We start from the raw sequence: 25601 nt of genomic DNA on the forward strand, positions 1-25601 counted from the left end.
AGTGCCAATACCTCATCAATGTGTTGTATCAAATAAAAACAACATGATAAGTATATAATAGCTCATGGAAAACATAAGCAAAAATAAAGAAAATTAAGTGAAAATAACTCACCGAGTCATCAAGCCAACTGCCCATCGTCAAAATCTTTTCAAACCAATCCCGTGGATAATCCCCAGTCTTACACTTTACATGGGCATCACTTCCAGATTCATTATAATAGGCATAGAAGAGTTTTTTCTTTTCCTCCTCATTGGCCTATACAAATCGACATTTGACTCCATTTTTGCTTACCCACTTCCTCCATTTGTACATCCCTGCTTCCTTAGCCTCCCGCCTCACCCTCCTCTATTATAACTGCCCCACTTCCTCTAGCAACCTCCTTAACCTCCTCCATTTTGGCTTCTTCCTCAATTTGTTTCTTTAGTTTCCTCTTCATTCCATGTGTTACTACGGTGTAAGGCGATTTCACAAACTTGCTCTTTCGGCTCTCTCTCTTTTCAGCCTAGGTTGCACTTCAACCGCCTTCAATACTCCACCAACTTCCTCCTCCACCCTACCAACTTTCTCTACCACCTTATCCATTTTCTCCTTCACATTTTCATCTGCTCTTTCATCTTCTCAAACCTGCCATAAACAGCTGTTGTAAAACTCTCAAACAAACTGTTTATAAGGTCAACCACCTCATTCTCCCGACCCCGATGCCTCGGCAAAGTGGTACTTGTTGTACCGATTTGCTGAGGCATGGAAACCTCTTCCTCCCTTTCCTCCTCCTCCCTCCCGTCGATTGCAGCTTCATCCTCATTGGCGTCAACCATATTCTCAAACAGTGGCCCTGCAACCGCCCTCACATGCGTGACCCCTTCTAGGTCCCACATCAGGCGGTCTATCCCTTTATTGCTTTCATCCTCCAATGGTTGGAAAGATGTGACATAATATTGTTCCGCTTCACCCCCAGTAGCGGTGAGGAAGGGACGGACGACCCCTTGCAATAAGAAACAAAATCAATCAGATTTAAGCGACATTTTAAAGCAAGTGCATATTCAAAAGCTTAATCCTTTAATCTTACTCGATCCGATTGAATTTCAATGTCTATTTGGTCTAATCCCAATGGGTACACTTCTGGACATGCCACCGCAACATCCTAGGAAATGTTTGTCGCACACCTGAAGTCTTCATCCTCCCCCTTGCCTTAGCCAGGACAGGGATGGCCTCATACATCAAAGCCTACATTGTAAAAAAACAATCCATATCATAATTCAAACACATATATTACAAAAAATATAACAAATATCTATTAATATTTACCTGCATTGCCCATGGGAAGCCAAACAAATTGTATGTGCTCGGTCTATTCTTCTCGGCCCATTGGGAGTGTTTTAACACCATGTCTTTTTGTTGCAGGGAGTCCATGGTTCGCTAAAATGATACCTGTCCCCACGGATAAGCATTAAAGAAGTTCAAGTTGCTTGCAAACATCACCGAATCAATATCAACGGCTTTTGTTGAGTCACCAGTCATTAGGATCGAATGTAAGAACAATACCAAGCACAGTTTGAACGTCTCTGAATTTGTAAACTCACCTTCTTCTAACCTGTCCTCTAATTTGTGTCCCTTAATAGACGCTTGCCCCGTCAAAACCTTCTTAGCCAACCTTTTGGCTGCCCAACTCTCCTTTATTCTTTTTTGCTCAACCTCATTTGGCAATTTCCCATATCTTAAGCCAGTCACCAATGCATATTCCATCATCCCGAAACGTAGTGGCTTTCCATCCACCACGAACCACATTTCGTTCTTTTTTTGCTTTTTATTGAGTACAGCAACATATAATGCACTCCCTGCCCCCAGAATGTCTTTTTCCATTTTGTTTCGATATAAAAAAAATGACCGAAACAAGTCTCTTTAAATCTTTCTTCACCATTCCTCACTGCCTTTAAAATCCCCATTATTCTCGTCAAAACTTCCCAACTTGATCTCACTGTCACCCTTACAGGGAAGTACGGTACTGTCTCGCTTACAATCTCCAACCCGTACTCTTTATAGTTTACGCTCCCGAAAATCTACACAATCGATATAAACAAAATCTCAGCAAAAAAATTAAACCAAATCAAATAATAGGCTGCCAACAGACTTTGTAAACAAATAAAAAGTATCATACAATCAATTTAGAAATTAGCTCTGTAAAGAGAGATTATTACATAATTCAGGGGAAAAATAGGAAAAATCTTTTTTGACCGTGATCGCTTAAAGGACATATGAGCGACCACATATATCGCTTAAGTGACCAACAGTTTTCCAAAAATGATCGCTTAAGTGATCACCTTAATCTCGAAAGTGGCCAACAGTAAAAGCGAAGAATCGATTAAGCGATATTAAAGATTGCTTAAGCGATCTTAGATATGGGCAGATGATTTTGCCTCATACAAGATCTCTTAAGCGATCTGAAATCGCTTAAGAGTAAAAGTCATGAATCGCTTAAGCGATATAGAAGATCACTTAAGCGATCTTATATCTGGTCAAATGTTGATTATGCATCGTACAAGATCTCTTAAGCGATCTGAAATCGCTTAAGCAACCAAGAGTAAAAGCGATGAATCGCTTTGGATTGTACGAGGCAGAATAAACATCTGTCCATATCTAAGATCGCTTAAGCAATCTTTTGTATTGCTTAAGCGATTCATCGCTTTTACTCTTAAGCGATCTGAAATCGCTTAAGCGACGAAGAGTAAAAGCTATTAATCTCTTAAGCGATACAAAAGATCGCTTAAGCGATCTTAGATCTGGACAAATGTTCATTATGCCTCAGACATGATCGCTTAAGCGATCCTAAATTGCTTAAGCGACAGTACAGAGCAAACGGATGTTATTTCATGGACTATATCATGCTGGTTATACTCAAATGAGCCAATATACAAAGAAGCATTAATGTTATTTCGGCAAATGCTACGATAAGATGTACAGCCTAATTTCTCATCCAATTGAAAAAAAAACAAGTACAAATACCATTTCTTCAACGGCCTCCTCCTCCTCGCCAGAACTCTCGCCGGACTCCTCCTCGCCTGAACTCTCGCCAGACTCCTCCTCTTGGCCTGAATTCTCGCCGGCCTCCTCCTCCTCTTCAGAACCGTTTTGTGATTGTTCTCTCTTTTGTTGTGCTGCCGTCGTCTCCTCTGCTGGAACACCTTCACTGATCGGATGATCCACTGAAGTAGCCATTGAACTGCTTGAGCCGCCAGACTCTACGATTCGAAATGGCGTTGGATTTTCCTCCTCATTGTGAATGTCAGCCATGGTTTTAAGAAAGTAAGAAGCTTTAGGATTGAATTTGGTGTGAAAATTTGCAGGAATGTGGACTGTAGTCGTCGGAAATTGCACAGAATGCGTTTAGGGTTCAAGAAATAGATTTTTCCTTTAATCAGTTTCGATTAAGCGATTTGAATGGGTGGGGCTCATTTTTTATTTTCAAATTTTAAATAAGTTTCATTAATTATGAGTTGGCCCAGATTTGTTTAAATGTTTTCATTTTCGCCTATTTTACTTGTTTAATCAATATTAACTGCGCCACGTAAGCTTCTCTAAATTAAAAAAAAAAATTAAAAACATTTTCAAGACCATTTTGTTAAATTGAAACTTGGGATGACCGGGGAGTTAAATTTTCTCGCCAGAGTGCCAGTGCCAGTCTTCATCTGTCGATCCGTTTGTGTTCCAAACGCCAGGAATACTATGATCTCAGCCGAAGAGGCTCTTCAAACTGTTCTTAGAGTGGGTCAGCGTCTGCCACCCATTTCTTTGCCACTCCATGAAGCTCCAGGCAAGGTTTTGGCCCAGGATATTCGAGCTCCTGACCCTTTACCTCCTGACCCAGCTTCAGTTAAGGTCGAATCATCTCTTGAATCAACTATTGCCCATTTTTATTTTTGTATAAATCATTAGACATTGATATGCTTATATATTAATGTATTCTTTGTTCAATTCTGAAATTAATATACTTTTTCATCTTTATCTCGGATTTTAATTTTATGCTTTTTATGTTTATATTCTCTGAGTTTGAACATGAACTTTTGATTTTTAGAGCATGAGGGCTATTGGGGAAAGTTGAGTTGAATGGTATTGATTGGATAAAAAATGGTTGTTGCAGGATGGTTATGCAGTAGTTGCGTCAGATGGGCCGGATGAATATCCTGTAATAACTGAATCTAGAGCTGGAAATGATGGAGTTGGTGTGATTGTCACTCCAGGAACTGTTGCATATGTCACAACTGGAGGTTAATATAATACCTATATTTATGATTATAAAATTTTGATCTCTTTTGCTGATTTATAGATGCTACTTCTGTCAATTACAGCCGTGTTGTTTGGGTAATGTCTAGAGTTTGAATAGTGCAATTGAATGTACATCAGTGGTGTTAGTAAGATTTTTAAGAAAATTCGGAGCTTAGCAACTTGTGTAATGACTTCCAACTTTTCATTGCTATTTGTTAGATGCTTGCGATCATTTACAATTGGCTCTTACTAAAGGGCAAGGATACATACTGTAATATGAACTGAGGAAACAAGAAAAATTTAACTGCACTGGGCGTTGAAACTCACCTTTTACGTCTGGATAAGAGGAAGTAATATAAACTGCGTAGAACTATTTTATTTTCACCTTTTTGTGTGTGAACCCAGTGTTAGTCCTAGGGCAACAGAAAACATGGAACTAGTTGTAGTAGCTTTATGTTTTCCCGTCTTTTAATCATTTTTTCAAAGAAGGAAAGGTCTATTAAATGCTTATTTAACTGGCAATAGCTCTCTTTTGTTATTTTTTGGTCACAATTTATTGGATTATTGATTATGTCTCAAATTAGTTATGCCTTTTCCTGTATGGTTCGGTCTTAAGGAGTAAGGTGTTGCAACATGTTATAAGAGCATATTTGACCTATAGTCTTGTATTTGATTGGTAAGTTGTTCTATTTATTCAGTTACAGGTTTGTACACATGTGTTTGGATAGACATTTTGTGTTTGTGTGAATCTGTGTCACAAATCCTGTAATCAAGTTCAGCCATGCAAGCGAGGGGTGTGTTAGAGTTTAGAGACTGTCTTTGGACCCTTCCCAATAATCTTAGGCTTTTTGAGTGAACTGTGTTTTGATATTTGAGAGTTTATATATTTTTCACCCTTTAATTATTTGTTCCTCAAGATGGTATTAGAGTCAAATTAACCAAGAAGTTTTGTATTTGTATTTTTATTTTTACTTTTCCTGATAAGAAACAAAGAAGAGTCCCAATAATGAGAAAATAGCAAAGGAGCCATAAGACATGCATTTTTCACCCATTTTAAGGTTAATTAAGGTTATCTCAATTAAGAAAGCCATTGCTTCCTAACAATTGGAAAGCTTGTATTCTCTTTTAAGGTTAATTTTATTATGCACGTTGATTTTTTTCCCCATTTTTCACCTTTTTTTTTTTCTTACCTTTAGGACCAATTCCTGATGGTGCTGATGCAGTTGTTCAAGTTGAGGACACCGAAGAAATCAAAGATGGTAATGTCAAATTTAGGCGAGTAAGGATATTGGCTAAAACTAGCAAAGGTTTTGATATTCGTCCAGTGGTATGATTCCACTGTTTGATTTTTGTTTTGACATTTATGTTCAGATATTTATGATTTTTTTGCTATTCAATAATAGGCTCATGGCACAAGTAATTGAATTTATATTATTATCATCGATATGTAGAGCATTGTTTATCATTTCCCTTTTCCCATGGTACTAGTAATTGCATTGTTTAAGGCTAAAAGCAATTAATTTGATGCTGGTTATGTTGTCCCTTCTAAGCCATCATAGTCATAAGTTTTTGCTAACAAATAATTCTCAAGTATATGTTGGTAAGAAATATAGTTTTCTAGAATCTGCATATCAGATTTGCAATAATTAATTTGTACAGATATCGTGCCACATCACAAACAATTATCCTTTGGAGTTGGGAAATTTTCTTTTCATGGTTTATCAAGGATTCGATTGCAATCACTAAATAAAATTTAGAGGGAATCACTTGGAAGTGTTTGAGAAGGAAAATGGGGAAGATAAACATCCTTAAAGCCACCTCAAACCTTGTAGATCTAACGTCTCTTAATAGGTTTGTCATTTCTTGGCTTTTAGATGGATTGAAAAGTTATTATAGAATCATTGTTCTAATAAATTCTTGCATTGGCTCAATTTGAGAAGTGCTGAGTGGAAAAAGCTTTTGTCATTGTATCTGGGAACCTTCAATAATCATGATCTTAGGAAGACAATTTGTTTAATGGTTCTTAATAACTTAGAGATAGAAACACAGAAATTGAGGATGGTTTATGCTGTTTTTAGTCCACTATAACGCTTTTTCATTGAGTTTTTGACTTTACCATGTTTAATTTAGATTAGTTAAAGATTCACTATTTTCTATTCCATAATACTTTTTAATTTAAAAGCTCATAACTATTTATTTTGAAGGGATGTGACATTGAGAAAGATGAGATAGTATTACAATCTGGACAAAGAATAGGTGCTTCTGAAATTGGGTTACTTGCTACAGTGGGCGTGACAAATGTGAAGGTATTAAAATATTTCTCTCTTTGTGTTTGATAGATTTGTAATAAACTGAGGGCTAATAATGTCATGCAGGTATATAGAACACCTACTATTGCAGTACTTTCTACAGGAGAAGAACTTGTACATCCAAAGGTTCAGTGTCTAAACCGTGGCCAGGTACCTTTTGTCTCCAATGAACTTTAATGTGTACGTTTTCAGAAGCCTTCTTTTCCTTGGTAAATTCTCAAGTAAGTTCCTCTTCCAATTATTTACGATTGACTATGCTTTTGTTCAGTTTTTGGAGTCTTGACCTTAAGGAGGTCTAAACTAGTGACTATGGTATGTGGCAAATACACATTGGAAGACAAAGGGCTCCTATTTATTTATTTGGTGGGAAAGGAGTTTGGGGGGAGGGATATGTAGGATAATAAATTGCTGGTTGTTTTTTAGGCAAAAGCTGAATATTTGTCAATGTTGAAACCATTCAACATTAAGGTGAAGGCATATGATGTTCCCTTGGCTGTCAATGTCCTCTCCTTTCTCCTCTCTCTTTTATTTATTTATTTTTTTTTCTCTCTCTCTCAAAGCTCGTGCATGGGATGGGGGGTTCTGATTTAAATTTTTTCCCAAGAGTCCTCTTTAAGGAAAACCATTGAAGAAAAATTTACAAGAAAATAGCCTTAAAATTTAGGATTCCAAATCCTGAGATCTTTCAAAAATCAATAACAACATTCTCAAACTAATGAAAGAAGAGAGAATACTCATTAGCTTCCTCATCCTTTGGATTTCTAACTAAGTGAAGACTCCATCCAAAAGAATGCTTATCATATTTAATGCCATCCAATTTATGGATTTTAGCTTTGATTTGGGTCAAGGTTGGCTCATTTCTCTCCTTTGGTTTGTACAGTTTATAATATTTGCATACACACAAATATGACTCTACAATGGTTTATCATTTCTGCAGATTAGGGATTCAAACCATGCAATGATACTGGCAGCAGCAGTGCAAAGTTATTGATCTTGGTATTGCTAGAGACGATGAGGAAGAACTTGAAAAGATCTTGGATAATGCCTTTTCTGCTGGGATTGATATTCTAGTAACTTCTGGTGGTGTTTCCGTGGGAGACAAGGATTTTGTCAAGCCATTGCTTGAAAAGAGAGGGACAGTACATTTCAGCAAGGTGAGATTTGTCCTGTTAATGTTTTCTTCAATCTTTAGAATTTTGACTGAATTCCTAGGCTCAGGACAGGAGAAGCAATTTGTAGTTGGAAGTAGGAGCAAGAAATGTATGATCATGTGCTGAGCTTTAGTAATTGATTCAACTTTACTAGTTTTAGTTGGTATAGACAAAATTTGTGATCATTGTTTGGTGTGGATTGCCTTATCAGGTTTGTATGAAGCCAGGGAAGCCTTTGACATTTGCTGAGATCAGTTTAAAGCCAGTAGAGAATATAATGGTGAATAAAACACTTGCATTTGGTTTAACTGGAAACCCAGTGAGCTGTCTTATATGTTTTCATTCTTCATAGTCCCCACCATTCGCCATCTTTCTGGATGGGAAAACCCTCATCTTTTGAGGTTGTTGAAACTTCCATAATATTATTCTCCTCTCTCTTTCTGCATTTGTACTATCTTAAACTATTATTTATCCATTAATAAATGAAATTCAAAGCAAAATTACAGTTTGAGTGAATACTGTCCTCTTTTTTCTGTACCATGTACAGGGTGCAGGCTCATCTTCTCCAGCCTGTGAAGACAGATAGAGTACGACCAGAATTTCATCGTGCTATTATTAGATGGAAATCCAATGATGGATCAGGCAATCCTGGGTAAGTTGTTTAGCCATGTTTTCCAGCGGCTTGGGATCTGGGTTCCAGGATTGGGATTCAATTGCAACCACCAAGGACCTAAATTCTTCTGTGTTATCTGGGGTGTGAGAGTTGGACCATTTTCACTTTCCTGGTGCATAAACATTACCAATAAAATGTTCTTTAATGTGTTTCAGATTTGTTGCTGAAAGTACTGGCCATCAGATGAGCAGCCGGCTTTTAAGTATGAAATCAGCCAATGCCTTGTTGGAGTTGCCAGCAGGTGGCAGTTTAATTTCTGCTGGAACTTCTGTGTCAGCCATCACAATTTCAGATTTTAGTAGTACTGGTATTATTGAGACTGGCTTAGGATCAGTTTTGGCTTCTACAATGAAAGGAAGCACAACCAAAGAGGCAAGTACAAATGCTTCTGAGGACACTTTCAAAGTAGCTATTCTCACAGTAAGTGATACAGTTGCATCAGGAACTGGGCCTGATCAAAGGTACTAAATCTTTGTGTATGCATGCTCTCTCTCTCCTTTATATCCCTTTTTAATGCTTCCTGTGTATATATATTTATTCATCCATCCAGTTTAGATATGTTATTAAAAAAAAAAAAAAAAAAAAAAAAAGGCATCTGTGTACACCTTTTTGACTCAGTAGGTTTAAAAATCTTTATGGATGCTACAGTGATAGAGCAGAGCTGATGTTCTGCATTATATGAGTTAGATATGGAACAGTATATAGCAAACAGTGGATGATTAGTATCTTTATGTCCTAGGATGACTCAATCTTTCGGATCATCTTCTCTAAGTTGTCCTTAACTGGGAATGCGAAGATCATTACCTAAACTTAATAGCATCTGGATACTCCTTTCTGAATCATTGTTTCAGAAGGGTCACATACTCGATGCCATAGTAAAAAGCCAAGCTGATATTACTCCTTGTTAAAGTGAAACATGGAAAGTACTAAATACTATGCAACAGTATTCTGGAAATAGTATGGCAATCATCAAGTCATCTTGGTGGTGTTCTTTCTTATTTTTGCTTCTATTGTGCTTGTATTACAACTTCTTTGTGAGCATTGGACTATAAATAAACTGACAACACTCTAAAACTATCCCTTTTTGTAATGCTTGACTATTTGAAGAATTGACCAAACTTGAAATCTTTTTGACAGCATTAATGACCATTTTGCTAAAGGCCTTTGGTTGTGTGAGCCATGACCGATTAATTGATTCATGAAAAATGTTGTACACTTCTTAAATTTAATATGCTAGACATGCATAGTTGAACGATGCAAAAACTTTGGTTTAGTTCTGAGTGAACAATGGATTTCCATTTAGTTCAAATTATTAGAAAAATAAGGAAAGTGTCTTCTACTTTTATCTTTCTGTTTCTGCATTTTTTTTTTTTTTTTTTTTTGGGTAAGTAAGCTTTTATAGAAAGGGGGAAAGAATGTACAAAAGGCTTAAAAGATGGTCAACCTACCTCAGGACAAGCCCTGGGTTAGGAGCAAAAGCATGATACTATCTAAGTCTACCCCTAATCTACTTTTTTTCCCATTCTTCTTGTCAAAGAAATGGACCCAAGCGGAGATTAAAGAATACACTGAATCCCACCTACCACAGGACAGGCCCTGGGTTAAGTTCAAAAATATCAAAATACAAAAACCATAGATTGACAAGAAGAATTCCATGACTAAGGATATTAACAAGGTATGGCCCGTTAATGACACAAAGATAAGGCACTAGATCAATACCCCAAGTTTTCCAATTACCAAAGTAGCCTTGTTTAGCATAATCAACCATCGGGATGTCATATAACCAAATCTTACACCACTGAAAACCCATCACATAACAACAAATCATAAAATTAGCTCACATGGGATGTTTTAAAAATAGACATGGGGAGACCCCATTTCTCGGCAAGTCTTCTATTGTAGGTATTCTTTTGATAGTAAATGATATTGAACACATTTAATTTTCAGTGGGCCTAGAGCTGTTTCTGTTGTAAATTCCTCATCAGAAAGGTTAGGTGGAGCAAGGGTAATTGCAACAGCTGTAGTCCCAAATGATGTAGGGAAAATCAAAGATGTTATCCAGAGATGGTCTGATATTGACAGAATGGATCTCATTCTTACCCTCGGTAAGTTTCAGATTGTATTCAGCTAGTTAAATTCTATGGGTGAATTTGTTTTTTGGGTTATCCTGACCTTTTCCTTCTCTTTTTTGAATATATTTTTAACAAGGTGGCACTGGCTTCACCCCAAGAGACGTTACCCCTGAAGCTACAAAAGAGCTGATTCAGAGGGAAACACCTGGTCTTTTGTATGTAATGATGCAAGAGAGTTTAAAGGTACCAACAATATTTTTTGGAAGTTATTAATTTATATTAATACATCATAGCTTGTTGTGTAACAATTTGAAAGTAAAGTCATATATTTGAATTCCAAGTATGGTGCATCATCTATTAGGTTCATCTTTCTAGCCCTTAATGTTTAAACTTTTCTTAAAAAAATTTCAATGCCATTTTTTTTTTCCATTATCTCGAATTGTGATCATTCAATCAGTTTTCCATGAAAGTTTCTTGGCTTCTATGTGTGCAAATCACTGGTCGTTACATCCTGACAGTATGCCTATTTTATTTATGTTGATTTAACCACTTTCTTGGAAGATTTTCTGCATTCTAATAAATCTTCTTCTATTGGTGTATTTTGAGCAGGGCCTTTAGCTAAACCCCTTCATTGTACATTCATTTTAGGCACTGTGCTGCACACCCCTCATTAATTCATGGTCGCTTTCCTCTTTGTTATCATTGTTGAATATATATTTTCTACACTGTTTATTTGGGCTTTTACTGAATGGCGCTCTCATGAGTAAGAATTCTTTCTTCCTTTCTGTTGTCTTAAACAGGTGACACCATTTGCTATGCTCTCGCGCTCTGCTGCAGGGATAAGAGGGTCAACATTGGTAAGCTGCGATATTGTTATGCTATTGTTACCCATAGATATTGTAGTGTGAAGGATGCTCATCATGAGGTCTTCTTTTTTTCCCTCTTTTTTCTGAAAGGCTTTTATAATTGCATTCTATCAGTGACCTGCCATCATTATCTTTTGCCATGTTGTGTATGGTAATTAATTCTAATAAATATTCTGGTCACTGTAGTGAAAGATTATGAAGTTCATGCTGTTGGGGAATTTGTTTGAAGCGCTTTGTTAATAAAGTGAGACTGGTGATTTGAAGGAAATTTAACTTCGAAACCATACTCTGGTGCCTAAAACTTTTCACTATGCCTCAATAACAGCGGCGAACCTTTTTTCTCAAAAGATAGCTATGCAAATACCAGAAAGTAATTTGACCTTATTTTGTCTCTAGCATGGTAAACATCTAGAGCCTTATATATTTGGCTCCTGAGTTTGCTGAATTGATTTCTGAATTTGGTCATGTGGAGTTTTGCTAGAATCATTTTCTGGGAATTAAAATTCCTGTAAAAGCTACATGTGATGCTTTTGTAATGTTACTGTACATATAATCAACATCAATTCTTTAATGTTGCTAATCTGAACATTTTACAATGGCATTCTGCTTATTTTGTGTACTCAGATCATTAACATGCCTGGGAATCCGAATGCGGTTGCTGAATGCATGGAGGCTTTGTTGCCGGCCCTTAAGCATGCATTGAAGCAGATAAAAGGTGACAAGAGAGAGAAACATCCTCGTCATGTCCCGCACGCACAAGCGGCACCAGTGGATACATGGGAGCACAGTTACAAGGTGGCTTCTGGTGGTAACACAGAACATAGTTGTTCTTGTTCCCATTAGCATTTTCTTTGGGAGAAGAAATTCAAATTCTGTAACATTATGTGTAATTTTGGTTCACTTCATATCGTGTGTGATTAAGGATAAGTACTCCATTTTACACATGGGAATTGTAATTTTTCTGTTTTATTATTTTCATTTTCCCCAAAAGTAACAAAAGAATAATAAATTAATAATAATAAATCATGGGTAATTTGTTTAGCCTTTTTTCTTATGTGATTAGAATGTCTTGACACAAGATATGAATAATTTTGAAACTAGATCTGTGATAAATGAATTATTTCAGAGTACTATTAGGCTCCCATATTTTATCTCTTTTGATCCCAATTATTGTTAAATTTTTAAGTACAATTTTATGTTTTATTAAAACTACTTAAAAAGACATAAAGGAATTATACGTATTTAAAAGTTTTATAAGTGAAATGGAGATGAAATTTATGATTTGTAATTGTAAGTTGTTTTGTTAATTTTTCTTTCCTTTTTTATTCTTTTGTACTTTTCTAAAATTTATAAGTTAGTTTGATGTATTCAAATTCTTATACTATTATTTTTTGAATCTTGAAAGTAATATTCATGTGAACGAATTTTATTTTTGAATATCTTTTAATCCGCCTGCTTGAGAATTAGATTAAATGATACATTCAAAACAGGAAGCATAAAAAATATTAAAAATATAAATAAAATAGTATATTTAGAAGTAAATGGAGTTTATAAAAACATTCCATGTGTCAAAACATTTTTATGGGGTAAACTTTTGAAAGATCATATATGAGGGACTAAATACTACACAAAAATGACGTAATTATAAGATTAAGGACCAAAATCATATGATTATTTAATAAGTCCTCCAAAAAATTCATGCCATCTTCGCATAAATATGATCATCACAATAAAAAAATATCATACACTCTAAAGTATTTAATTTTATATGCTTGTGGCATAAAAGACGAACAAATAAATAAAAATAATACTTCTGAGTTTGGGTTGTCCATATATTTTTGGACTGGGCCTAATTTGGCCTTCAGAAATCACCTTGAATCAAATCGTTGCCAATATTCCACAGCGTACCATCTCCAGTTTGCCATATTTGTACTTTCTTAAAAAAATGCAAAAGTTTAATACTTATATAGGAAACGTGAAAACAAGCTTTTATCCGTTCGATAGAATTTGAGATGAGTTTGATTCCTCACCCAATAAGGCCTTATTGAATGGAAGGATTGTTATCTCTTATAAACTAGTAGGCTTGAGCGTGCCTAGTCAGTATGGGACTCCAACATTCTCTCTCACGGTCAAGCCCATATATTGGGTCATGCCTATTGACGAAGGTAGTTATTGGTTCTAACTCCTCACCCGCTGGTCAAACACTCAGCTTAATTGAACTTGGGCTCTGATACCATGATAAAATTTGAGATGGGTCTGACTCCTCACCCAATAAGACTTTATTGGGTGAGGAGTTAGGCCCACATCAAATTCTAACATGGTATCAAAGCCTAGGCTCGGTTGAGTTGAGTGCTTGACCAGCAGGTGAGGAGTTAGAGTCAGCAACTACCTCCATCAACAGGTATGATCTAACATATGGGCTTGACCATGAGGGGGAATATTGGAGTCTCACACCGACTACGCACGCTCAAGCCTATTGGGTTATAAGAGGGGATAATCCTCCCATTCAACAAGGCCTTATTGGGTGAGGAGTCAAGCCCACCTCAAATTCTATCATGGTATCAGAGCCTAGGCTTAGTTGAGCTGAGTGCTTGACCAGCGGGTGAGGAGTTAGAGCCAACAACTACCTCCATCAACAGGCATGACCCAACATATGGGCTTGACCGTGAGGGGGAGTGTTGGAGTCCCACATCGACTAGGCACGCTCAAGCTTATTGGGTTATAAGAGGGGGTAATCCTCCCATTCAACAAGGCCTTATTGGGTGAGGAGTCAGACCCACATCAAATTCTAACATGGTATCAGAACCCAAGTTCAGTTGAGTTGAGCGCTTCACTAGTGGGTGAGGAGTTAGAGCCAGTAACTACCTCCAATAATAGGTATGACTCAACATATGGGCTTGACCGTGAGGGGGAGTGTTAGAGTTCCACATCGACTAGGCACGCTCAAGCCTATTGGGTTATAAGAAGGGGTAATCCTCCCATTCAACAAGGCCTTATTGGTGAGGAGTCAAGCCCACCTCAAATTCTATCATGGTATCAGAGCCTAGGCTCAGTTGAGCCGCGTGCTTGACCAGCAGGTGAGGAGTTAGAGCCAACAACTACCTCCATCAATAGGCATGACCCAACATATGGGCTTAACGTGAAGGGGAGTGTTGGAGTCCCACACCGACTAGGCACGCTCAAGCCTATTGGGTTAAGAGGAGGTAATCCTCCCATTCAATAAGGTCTTATTGGGTGAGGAGTCAGACCCACCTCAAATTCTATCATGGTATCAGAGCCCAGGTTCACTCGCTGGTCAAGAACTCAGCTCAACTGAACCTGGGCTCTGATTCCATGATAGAATTTGATGTGGGCCTGACTCCTCACCCAATAAGGTCTTGTTGAATGGGAGGATTACACCTCTTATAACCCAATAGGCTTGAGCGTGCCTAGTCGATGTGGGACTCCAACATTCTCCCTCACGGTCAAGCCCATATGTTGGGTCATACCTGTTATTGGAGGTAGTTGCTGGCTCTAATTCCTCACTCACTGGTCAAGCGCTTAGTTCAACTGAACCTAGGCTCTGATACCATGATAAAGTGTACTTGAGTAGAACTCACTCCCAAAAGCTAGCTCAAGGGAGGAGGGAGCCCAATCATTTATATACACCATAACAACCTATTATTGGAGCGATGTGGGACAAATTCAACTTCTAACACCCTCCCTCATGCTCGGCGTGCAAAGTCAGGGTCCAAACCCATCATCGCCCCAACCAAGAGGGAAGAGAAACAAATGTGGCTCTGATACCATGATAGAATTTGACAATGGCTTGACTCCTCACCCAATAAGACCTTGTTGAATGGGATGATTGTCCTCTCTTATAAACTAGTAGGCTTGAGCGTGCCTAATTGGTGTGTGACTCCAACACCCTTATTTATTTATCTATTTATTGTATGAATATTAAATTCTTTCCATATATGTTTAGAAAAATACGCAAGAGATTTTTTAACTATGTGTTTGTAGAAATGTCTACCAGTATTAATACAATATAACAGAATAATTCTATTTTATTTTATCTGTACAACTTGACTCTGCCTCTTCATATGACCATTTAATGCACTCACAAGTCACAATATACCATTAATAATACCAGAATAATTCTATTAATTAATAAAAATAAAAACAGAATAATTCTTCAACTATATAAATTGATAGAAAGAATCCATTCTTTACTTTTATCTATTAGTAAACCGTGTTTTTCCTCTGTTTTCTCTGCACTTTTTCAAACTTTCTCCTCCAACAGCTCTTTTGCTCCCAAGATCTCCAACGTCTCTTTCTGATCATTAGGTTTTTTGATCCCAAAGATCCAATCTTATTATACGATATTTTTTTCGCTTAATTTAGAATTTCTTTAGAATTTTTTTTTTTTTTTTTTTTTTTTTTTTTTTTTTTTTTTTTTTTTTTTTTTTTTAATTTGTGCAGGTGAAGCTGTTGTGCGCGTCTGAAGATGACGAATGTTGTGGTGGTAATTTTTATTTGTCAAGTGTTATTTGCTTTGCCTTTATTGAGAAATTGGATAGTTTGCTTTTGTTGGGATTTTAAATATGAAAATTTTATTGTATGTAGGGTGATTCTTTTGGTGATGCCCAGAAAAATGTGTTTGATTTAGGCGCATTTGTGTGGGACTTGACTTTTGAGGAAGATGCAAGTGGGTAAGTTAAGAATTGAGGAAGATGCAAGTGGGCAAGTTAATGCACTCACAATTTAACGGAATAATTCTATTAATTATTAAAAATAAAAACAGAATAATTCTTCAACTAAATAAATTGATAGAAAAGAATTCATTCTTTGCTTTTATTTATTAGTAAACCATGTTTTTCCTCTGTTTTCCCTGCACTCTTTCAAACTTTCTCCTGAGCCTCCAACGGTTCTTTCTAATCTTTGGGTTTTTTGATCCCAAGATCTTTGAGTTTTTTAGTTTTATTTTGGAAGGTTAAGAGTTGTTCAGTTTCGTATTTACGGTTTTGGCTGTGTTATATAATTTTTTTACAGTGAATTAAAATTAGGATGTTAATGAGATGATGAATCAAGGAGGCAATACTCAAACCGTGGCTTCACTTGACCCTAATTTGGTTGAGGTAATTATTTTCTTTTTATATTTATTTCATGGTTTTAATTTGAATGGATGAATTGTGTTGTATAAACCAGTAGAAATCTTGTTTATGTTATTGTTAAATTGATAGCTGGAATATGTTTTGTAGAATTTGTAGCTTTTTATTACGGTTTATATGATCAAAAATAAAATTTGTTGATCATGCAGATAAATCAATTAGAATTAGATTATAATGCATTGTTTCTGCGATTATATGCTTTTCTTAGAATGTAGAATGTAGGGTTTGAATGGGGCACAGGTTTTGAATTGAAGTTTGTTGAGCATTTCTGGGTTATAATAAAGAAGAAGAAAAGCAGTGTGTGGTTATCTTAGCTAGAAGTAAATAGTAGTGGATGTCGATGTAGTAATTTGGTTTTGAGGTTATGATGTTCTTTAGCAAATTTGTAGCATTGTGTAGTAGGAAGGAAAAATTGTTGATTTAGTTGTCTGATTGATTTATAATAGAATTGCAACTCACTCTATCAATGTACTGAAGTTCATAACCTTACTTTTAAATGTTCATCCCTTGTATTTTCGGTTTTTTATTCTAGTGGAGGTGAGCAATAATTATTTGGTTCAGAACTTTAGCCGAATTCAGTTTCTTCTTGGATCCAAGTTGGATATATGAAAAAGGTCGCCTATTTTACATATCTTCAGGTTTCATTTTTCTTAGACTATGTCAAGTTAAAGAGTTCTTGCTTCTGTCTCATGTCTAAGTGAACTCTGCTTATGGATGTAATGCTGTATGAAAATGAGTATAGCTATTTGTTTTCATCGTAAAGGGAGTGGAGCATAATGGAATAAGATGAGTTGTTAACTAAATTAATCCTTGAAAACTACCCGAAACCACTATAAATAGTTACATCCACTCTTCCAACCTAGTAGATTACTTGTATGGATGTTACTGCCCCTCTACCTGATAATTAGCTCCAATAAGTAAACTTATTAAATCTGATTTGCAATTTTTACATTCTTACCAATTTACATGACGACCGCACACTACCTATTTGGTTTAAAAATAGATAATATATGATTAGGCTATTATAACACACAACATTCTTGGTGTATTAATCTTTAAGTAGGACCCTTTTCATTGAGCGCTGTAGGTGGCTTGTTAATATATAATTTGTACTTATTGCATCTTGTTATTAATTTAGTGTTTGTATCCTTATATTCACAGTACATACAAAGCCCTTATATATCTCCAGCTGAGTGACTTTCTTCAGCTTTTGCTATATTTTGTTTGGCTATTATGCTTTCATGTAAATAACATTTTCTTTTATTTTTTTCAGAACCGATATGTTGTTGACGCTAGCCAATCACAGACATCATATCTTCCCTCAACAACTTCATCTGGAGCTGTGTCATGGAATACGCATTGTGTGGATAATCGCTCCATAGAGAATGGGATTCTTCCAAATTCCACTTATCACCATGAGCAGCACACAGAACCACTTGTAAGGAATGTTCAAGATGGAGTAAATTCGACATCTGTAGCAAGTTCATCAAGTTTAGGAGCAATTGTTGTATCACAAGATTACAGTGGCTATACACCGTACCCAAATTCTAGTGATCCATATAGTTATGGAAACACAGGATCCCCAGGTTACTATAGCAACTATCAACAGCAACCTAATGATAAGAGCTTGAAAATACATATTTAGTTAGTGGTTTTTGGGGGATTAATTGTGGGAAATTAGGCTTAATTTGGTAAAATTGCTTAATATTTTCATAATTGCCTTTTACGGGATCACGGGTGTTTTTGAGTGTTTTTTAGTTTACTAGTGCTTAAATGTTATGCTCGAATGAAGAATTATGCTGGCAATGGAATGAGTGACAAGTGGAAACAAACGGATCAAGAATCGGAGTTGAATTGAAGAAGTTATGGAAGTTGAAGTAAAGAGAAAATTCTAGATTACGTTCCAGCTTGCGCATGCTTCGGTATTTTGAGAATATCTTGAGCTGTAGAACTCGGATTAAGATGATTCTTGGACCGTTGGAAAGCTGATTCAAAGGGCTACATTTCATATGTTTACAACTTTTCCAAATTCCATCGTTATCGAGTTCAAAAATCAACATCTTTGAAGAACAGTGGAATGATGCGGGAAGAAGGGCAGCAGCTACTGTGCCGCGGCACACTTTTTCCAGTAGCTACTGTGCCGCGGCACAGTCACAGAAGTTACTAACTTGTTATTCGTTTTTAGGTAAGAGAATAAGGTTAAGGGTTCTAAATCAAATAGAATTAAGGAAAAACAAACCCTAACTCTTGTGGGATATAAATAGAAGTCTTTTAGCATTATTTAAGGGATTCTTTGGTGAGAAGAAAGGGAGAGAAATCTGGAGAGAAGAGAAGTGACAGAAATTCTGGAGCTTTGATTCACAACATAGAGAAGTTTTCCTTATTCTTTTCTTGTAAACTCATGATGAATGTTTTAATAAAGATGATTGTTTCTTTCATGTTTATTATGAACTAAATTTATTCTCGAGGGCTAAGATGTAGCCCAATCTCTTAATTATGTATTGAACTTTGATTGTTAATTTGTATTAATAATTCATTCTAAGTTTTACTATTATTCCTAATGCTTTTGGTTCTTAAGGGCCCAAGAATTGAATGAACCAATGGACTAAGTTGAGATCGAGAGATGATACTTAGTTGGTCTACGGTAGTAAAACCATAGGTTGAGCGAACGCTAGAGATATGTTACTGCGACTTGTGAGGCTTTTGTAAACTCCATAGAGCGTAATGATCCCCAATTGCTTAAATCTGATTAGAGATAATTCGGGTTAGTAATTAGGGGTTAATTTGATAATTGTTCGAGAGAAAGTTATTGGAAATTTAAGGAGTTTGAACTATAAGAAGAGATAAATAAAATTAGCATAAGAGATTGATACATATGAATAAGAGTTGGTGTGAAGTCTATGCCCTAGGTCTAGTCATCTTGTTTTTTACCCAAAGGTTTATTTTAATTGTTCTCTTTTCAGTTTTCTTTTTAAAATTTAATTGTTAATTTAATTTAGGTTTTTCTTGATAAAATTTGGATTGATCAAATAGTGATAGGATAGTTTCATTGGTAATTAATAATAGTAATTCCCTTAGGTTCGATATCCGTAATTTTACACTTTATTACTTGCACGATTTGGTACACTTGCGAAAATCTTCAACACCTAACCATTCATACTCCCAGCCCGTCGGAGCATGTCAAAACACAGGTGCTCCTTATCAGCCAATTTCTTCGTTTCTGAATTCAGGGTCTTATCCTGGTCCTGCAAATTATTCAGGCATTTACTACCATCTTGGTGATTATCAAAAGCTGGAAGTTATCCAAGTAGCGCTTACAATAATCAGACAAACTCATGGAATGAAGACAATTATGAAAATTATAGTTCTCATCAATACTCAAACTACCCTGCAGAGGCAATTGCCAACTTACAATTATGGTACTACAGCTGCGCCTTCACTGCAATATCCACAACAGTACAAGCAATGGAAAGATTTTGAACACGAATCCATTTCGATTCTAGGTAAACAAGCAATTAAACGAATATCCAATCTTATTATACGATTTTTTTTTTTCACTTAATTTTAAAGTTCTTTTGAATTTTTTTTAAAATTTGTGTAGGTGAAGCTGTTGTGCGCGTCTGAAGATGGCGAATGTTGTGGCAAACCAAGTGGTAATTTTTATTTGTGAAGTGTTAATTTCTTTGCCCTTATTGAGAAATTGGATAGTTTGCTTTTGTTGGGATTTTAAATATGAAAAATTTTTTTGTATGTAGGGTGGTTCTTTTGGTGATGCAAATGATGCCCAGAAAAATGTGTTTGATTTGTGTGAGACTTGACTTTTGAGGAAGATGCAAGTGGGTAAGTTAAGAATTGTGGAAGCTTTTTGTATAATTTATGTAGAACTTTGCTCATTGATTTGTTTAAGGTGTGATCTGTGTTTTAGAGAATTTGACTATTCTCAAGTTTTCTTGAATATTTGTGTAAAATTAGTTGGTAAAGTAACTTAAAATAAAGAAATAAATGGTGGGTGATTGTAAGTTCTCTGAGTGAGTTGATTGAGGTGCTAAAATCTTGGAAATAGCTGGAAACTTGAGAGGGTCACCTTTGGAAGCCTTTGTCGGTGACCAAAAGTGTCACTCTCTTTCCATCATGTAGTGATGCTGACTGAATTTAATTTGTAAACCTGGAAAAGAAATAAATTTTCTTTCGTTTTTAGAGATTATTGCTTAGAAGATTCTTACGAAAAAGTTTGTGGGATAGGTCATGGAGAGTGCTTTTAACTGTAAGAGAAGAGTTGTAAACTGTCTTGTATTTTTGTTCAGATCTCTAGGTATTTTATTGTGAAGATGTTTATTGCTGTTGCTATTTTTTGCAGTCCTTGAGTTGACATGGTGTAAGTTTGTACAATAGGCTACATAGATTAGATCTATGAGTTCATATTGCTTCTTGGCTTTTGTCATGATGATTATTGTGTTGAAAACACTCTTGGAAAATTGTGATATCTTGATGTATGATAGAGATAATCTCTGATGTTTGTTAAATCAAGGTTGTCTTGTTCCTCAGAGGTGAAATTTTGCCTTAGTGTCTGAGTATTTGCAGAACAAAGTGATTCAGATGTTAGTATAAAATTAAATTGTTAAATGAGTAACACAGGAAGCGACAGATTGCACTATCTAGTTAATTTTTTTAAGCAATTTGAGAGTACTTATCTGTAAAAAGGAATAAAGTGTCTGGATTACATTTCTGATTATCTGGTAGCTTGGTTTGGAGTCTGCATTCTATATGATCTTCTTGTACTTGCGACATGAAGTTTGTGCACTGCCCTGTCCTTAATATTTTATATTTGTTTCCATAATTTTTCTGCTATACTTCATATTTTATACCTTAATGTTTGTGTCTATGTGTTCATATAGGTAGTTGAAAACATTTTGTCTAAAGGTACAACACTAAGGGAGTACATGAAGGAGGTTGAGACTGATCTACGCCAAGTTGAGTTGGACTCTATTCAGGTTCGTGGTTATTTTTCTTTGCTGAGATGCTTTGTATGTAATGTTGTGGTGTCAATTAATAAGGTCAAGTACTTCAGTTGTTTTATTTTTATTTTTTTAAACAAAAGTACTTCAGTTGTTTTATCTTATGTTTTTATAAAAAATTGTATTGAATCAATTCATGCCTTTGTGCCTTATCTTCGATTTATGTGTTGTCCTATCACTCAGTGAGGGTTATATATAGCTGAGATGCTCTTGAATCATCTTCTTGTATCTTACTTTTATTGTTTTTTCATTTATGAATTATTATTGATTGATGCTAGAACTTTTTCAATGCTGCAGGATTATATTAAAGAAAGTGATAACTTGGTGTCCCTTCATGATCAAATTCATGATGACGATGCCATTTTGTCACAGATGGAGACTCTTCTCAGCGGTTTTCAGGTATGTTAATTCTTGCTGGGCAAGCCAGAAAAAACTTGCATTCGTCTGTCTTGAGATAACATCTTTTATTTGTTCTGTTGATAAAAGGTATTACAATTACACTTTTAAGGAATGTTTAGTATTTACTAGTTGCTAGTTCAATGAATAGTAAAGTTCTGAAGTTCAAGAATTATATTTGTCTGATAACATTATGTATTGTTCCCAATGTTGTGATTTAAAGCTCCTGTTTGACCTTTAGTTCGTAAGTGCTGTATGGAACACTCTCATGTAGTAGTTGATGCTTATTTATATAACTTTGCAACTGAAAAAGTGATAATTATGTTGTGCAATACAGTTAACTATTTTTAGTAGTAGAACCTGTCATGGATTGCAAATTGTTATCAAGTTGAGGAGGAAAGGAGCAAGCGAAAATTTTCTTTGTTGAGTTCTTGACAGGAATCTGTATAACAACGAATGCTGGATGCTAAATTACTTATTGCTGTCATAGCTGTTGAATCATTCCATACAATAAAATTTGGAGGTTAGGGACTCTGTAGGACACACAAAGACATCAGCAATGAGATGCTATTTCTAGAATTGCTTGGTATAAGCTGACAGATCTACTAGCTTCATATTTGCTGCTGCTTTTAAAAATATGGTCTTACTTTCTGTTTATATCACAATGCCCATGACCGGTGGTAAAAGCCTGTTGCAATAGCAAAGGTCACTGCTAAATGTCACATACATGGTTCAAGTTCTGAGAGCATCCACTTACAAAAAAATGCTGAAAAGGACGGTCTACTAATTTAACCCTCCCAGGATATGAATTCATTGGTATCATACATGATACCTGTATGATACCAAAATAATGGTCCTTGATACAGGCATTATTAGCATCTGAGAATCGCACATAAGAAGCTTTATTCATTTATTTGGATAAGAACATTCAAGAATATTTCAAATATTATCCTCTCTCATTCATTCTTCTTTGCTTACATCAATTTATTCAAATTGGTTCCTTGGTGTTGATTTACAGTTTGTTGCTTCGCTTTTCAGTTGTCTTGGTAATGTTGTCTAGTTGTTCTTTGTTTTAGTTGGATCTTGTATGATCAGGAGTACTGACATTTTTAGAAATTTTATTCCAGTCTGAGATTGGTTCTATAAATTCAGACATAAAAATACTCCAGGAGAAGTCAATGGATATGGGTCTGAAGCTGAAGAATCGCAAGGTATGGTTTCTATTGGGGAAGTTTTGTATCCCAGAAAATTCTGCTGTTATCTTAATCTTAATGGAGGCTGTGATGGTTGTCAGGGAGCGACATCCAGTTCTGTTATGATAGACCTCCTATAACCAAAGTTTACAAAAAGAGGAGAAAGGGCAGCATGGGAAATTCACTGGACAGGGGCAGCAAAGGAAATGCAGTTTTAAATCAGTTAGAAAGAATCTCCACGTAAGGGCAGTGCGAAAAGTGTGAGTTCAGCAGTATTTAAGAGAGAACAATTTGTAAGCTGAGGAGGATGAAATCTGGAATCAAGGGAGGCTGCTAGACCCTCGAAGTGCTAGCCAACTTTTAACTTTTCTTTGTCATTTATTTTTGTTGTTGCAGTGTTAACAATNAAGCCAGAAAAAACTTGCATTCGTCTGTCTTGAGATAACATCTTTTATTTGTTCTGTTGATAAAAGGTATTACAATTACACTTTTAAGGAATGTTTAGTATTTACTAGTTGCTAGTTCAATGAATAGTAAAGTTCTGAAGTTCAAGAATTATATTTGTCTGATAACATTATGTATTGTTCCCAATGTTGTGATTTAAATCTCTTGTTTGACCTTTAGTTCGTAAGTGCTGTATGGAACACTCTCATGTAGTAGTTGATGCTTATTTATATAACTTTGCAACTGAAAAAGTGATAATTATGTTGTGCAATACAGTTAACTATTTTTAGTAGTAGAACCTGTCATGGATTGCAAATTGTTATCAAGTTGAGGAGGAAAGGAGCAAGCGAAAATTTTCTTTGTTGAGTTCTTGACAGGAATCTGTATAACAACGAATGCTGGATGCTAAATTACTTATTGCTGTCATAGCTGTTGAATCATTCCATACAATAAAATTTGGAGGTTAGGGACTCTGTAGGACACACAAAGACATCAGCAATGAGATGCTATTTCTAGAATTGCTTGGTATAAGCTGACAGATCTACTAGCTTCATATTTGCTGCTGCTTTTAAAAATATGGTCTTACTTTCTGTTTATATCACAATGCCCATGACCGGTGGTAAAAGCCTGTTGCAATAGCAAAGGTCACTGCTAAATGTCACATACATGGTTCAAGTTCTGAGAGCATCCACTTACAAAAAAATGCTGAAAAGGACGGTCTACTAATTTAACCCTCCCAGGATATGAATTCATTGGTATCATACATGATACCTGTATGATACCAAAATAATGGTCCTTGATACAGGCATTATTAGCATCTGAGAATCGCACATAAGAAGCTTTATTCATTTATTTGGATAAGAACATTCAAGAATATTTCAAATATTATCCTCTCTCATTCATTCTTCTTTGCTTACATCAATTTATTCAAATTGGTTCCTTGGTGTTGATTTACAGTTTGTTGCTTCGCTTTTCAGTTGTCTTGGTAATGTTGTCTAGTTGTTCTTTGTTTTAGTTGGATCTTGTATGATCAGGAGTACTGACATTTTTAGAAATTTTATTCCAGTCTGAGATTGGTTCTATAAATTCAGACATAAAAATACTCCAGGAGAAGTCAATGGATATGGGTCTGAAGCTGAAGAATCGCAAGGTATGGTTTCTATTGGGGAAGTTTTGTATCCCAGAAAATTCTGCTGTTATCTTAATCTCAATGGAGGCTATGATGGTTGTCAAGGAGCAACATCCAGTTCTGTTATTTTAATAAAATTAGTTTTGTCCTCAGACTTTTGTTAATCATATGTGCTCTCTCAGGAAGATGTTGCTCAAAGAATTGTTTTAGGTGGTCTAGCTAAACTTTTCAGTGGGTGGCCTGTCCAGTTGGAAGGAATTTTTCTGTATTGGAAATATTAACCCTTTCCTTCTATTAGTATAATATTTGTGCCTCCCTTTTTCCCTTTTCTTGGTGTGTGTTTGGGGTGCACATGGACGAACTCTATGCCTATGAGTATCATTTTTGAGAATATGCTGCTCGTCAGATAGTTAATTAAGTTACAGCATCAGTAGTTCTACAAAAAGAACTTATGCTTTTGAAGTGCTTTATTAAGAAAGATAATCAATGGGAAGGTTTTGGATTAATTTTGTGCGATTGACATTGATATTTGAATTGTCCTGAGCTTTGTTTGAGCTTTTCATTCTGTTGTATAGTTTTTTTTTTTTTTTCTGATCCTCTAAATGGATCCTAACCTTTGTGGACAATTTGTTCACTCTTCTCTCATTAATGTTTCAACCAATAGTATTCTCTTTGTTTCTTTCTTCTCAGAAAAAAAAAAAAAAAAAAAAATTGTATATTACATCTACATCCAAAAGGTGTTGTTTTTATATGGTAGGATTAATAGAGGGACCTCTTAAGTGTTTTTTTTTTTTTTCTCTTACAATAAATTATTTCATGAGAATTTGTGAAAAAAAGGTGTTGCTTAAATGTTTGTTGCTCATTAAGGGAAATGATTTTTATGCCACTAGGTCAATACTATCATTTTTTTTTCTCATGCATTTCCATCTTCTGAATATATGC

General features: G+C 35.6%; 3 protein-coding genes and 1 long non-coding RNA gene across 4 annotated transcripts; all 4 read left to right on the plus strand.

Moving 5' to 3' along the window:
* Positions 1 to 3687: 3687 nt before the first annotated feature.
* Positions 3688 to 12315, plus strand: LOC116130598 (molybdopterin biosynthesis protein CNX1-like). Its single transcript, XM_031416321.1, is given in 15 exon segments — positions 3688 to 3874; positions 4137 to 4263; positions 5458 to 5588; positions 6466 to 6567; positions 6637 to 6720; positions 7508 to 7536; positions 7538 to 7724; positions 7933 to 8062; positions 8065 to 8122; positions 8269 to 8373; positions 8550 to 8855; positions 10342 to 10499; positions 10603 to 10709; positions 11267 to 11323; positions 11957 to 12315. Coding segments are annotated over 15 exon segments (1953 nt in total). The 5' UTR covers positions 3688 to 3721; the 3' UTR covers positions 12176 to 12315.
* Positions 12316 to 15988: 3673 nt separating this feature from the next.
* LOC116130660 (SAC3 family protein A-like) lies at positions 15989 to 18300 on the plus strand. The gene is made up of 4 exons (XM_031416387.1): positions 15989 to 16023; positions 16378 to 16449; positions 17756 to 18107; positions 18275 to 18300. The coding sequence occupies exons 2-4, from the start codon at positions 16390 to 16392 to the stop codon at positions 18298 to 18300; spliced, it is 438 nt and encodes a 145-aa protein (XP_031272247.1). The 5' UTR covers positions 15989 to 16023; positions 16378 to 16389.
* A 1611-nt stretch (positions 18301 to 19911) lies between these two features.
* Positions 19912 to 20292, plus strand: LOC116130546. Its single transcript, XR_004128071.1, has 3 exons — positions 19912 to 19985; positions 20084 to 20135; positions 20238 to 20292. It is a non-coding gene; the product is annotated as an uncharacterized LOC116130546 (long non-coding RNA).
* Positions 20293 to 21675: 1383 nt separating this feature from the next.
* On the plus strand, positions 21676 to 23212 carry LOC116130661 (vacuolar protein sorting-associated protein 52 A-like). Its single transcript, XM_031416388.1, has 2 exons — positions 21676 to 21896; positions 23021 to 23212. Exons 1-2 carry the CDS (start codon positions 21702 to 21704, stop codon positions 23210 to 23212), a joined length of 387 nt encoding a protein of 128 aa, XP_031272248.1. The 5' UTR covers positions 21676 to 21701.
* Positions 23213 to 25601: the final 2389 nt, after the last annotated feature.

Source organism: Pistacia vera, unplaced genomic scaffold (assembly GCF_008641045.1).
Source record: "Pistacia vera cultivar Batoury unplaced genomic scaffold, PisVer_v2 Contig223, whole genome shotgun sequence".
NCBI classification, from domain to species: domain Eukaryota; kingdom Viridiplantae; phylum Streptophyta; class Magnoliopsida; order Sapindales; family Anacardiaceae; genus Pistacia; species Pistacia vera.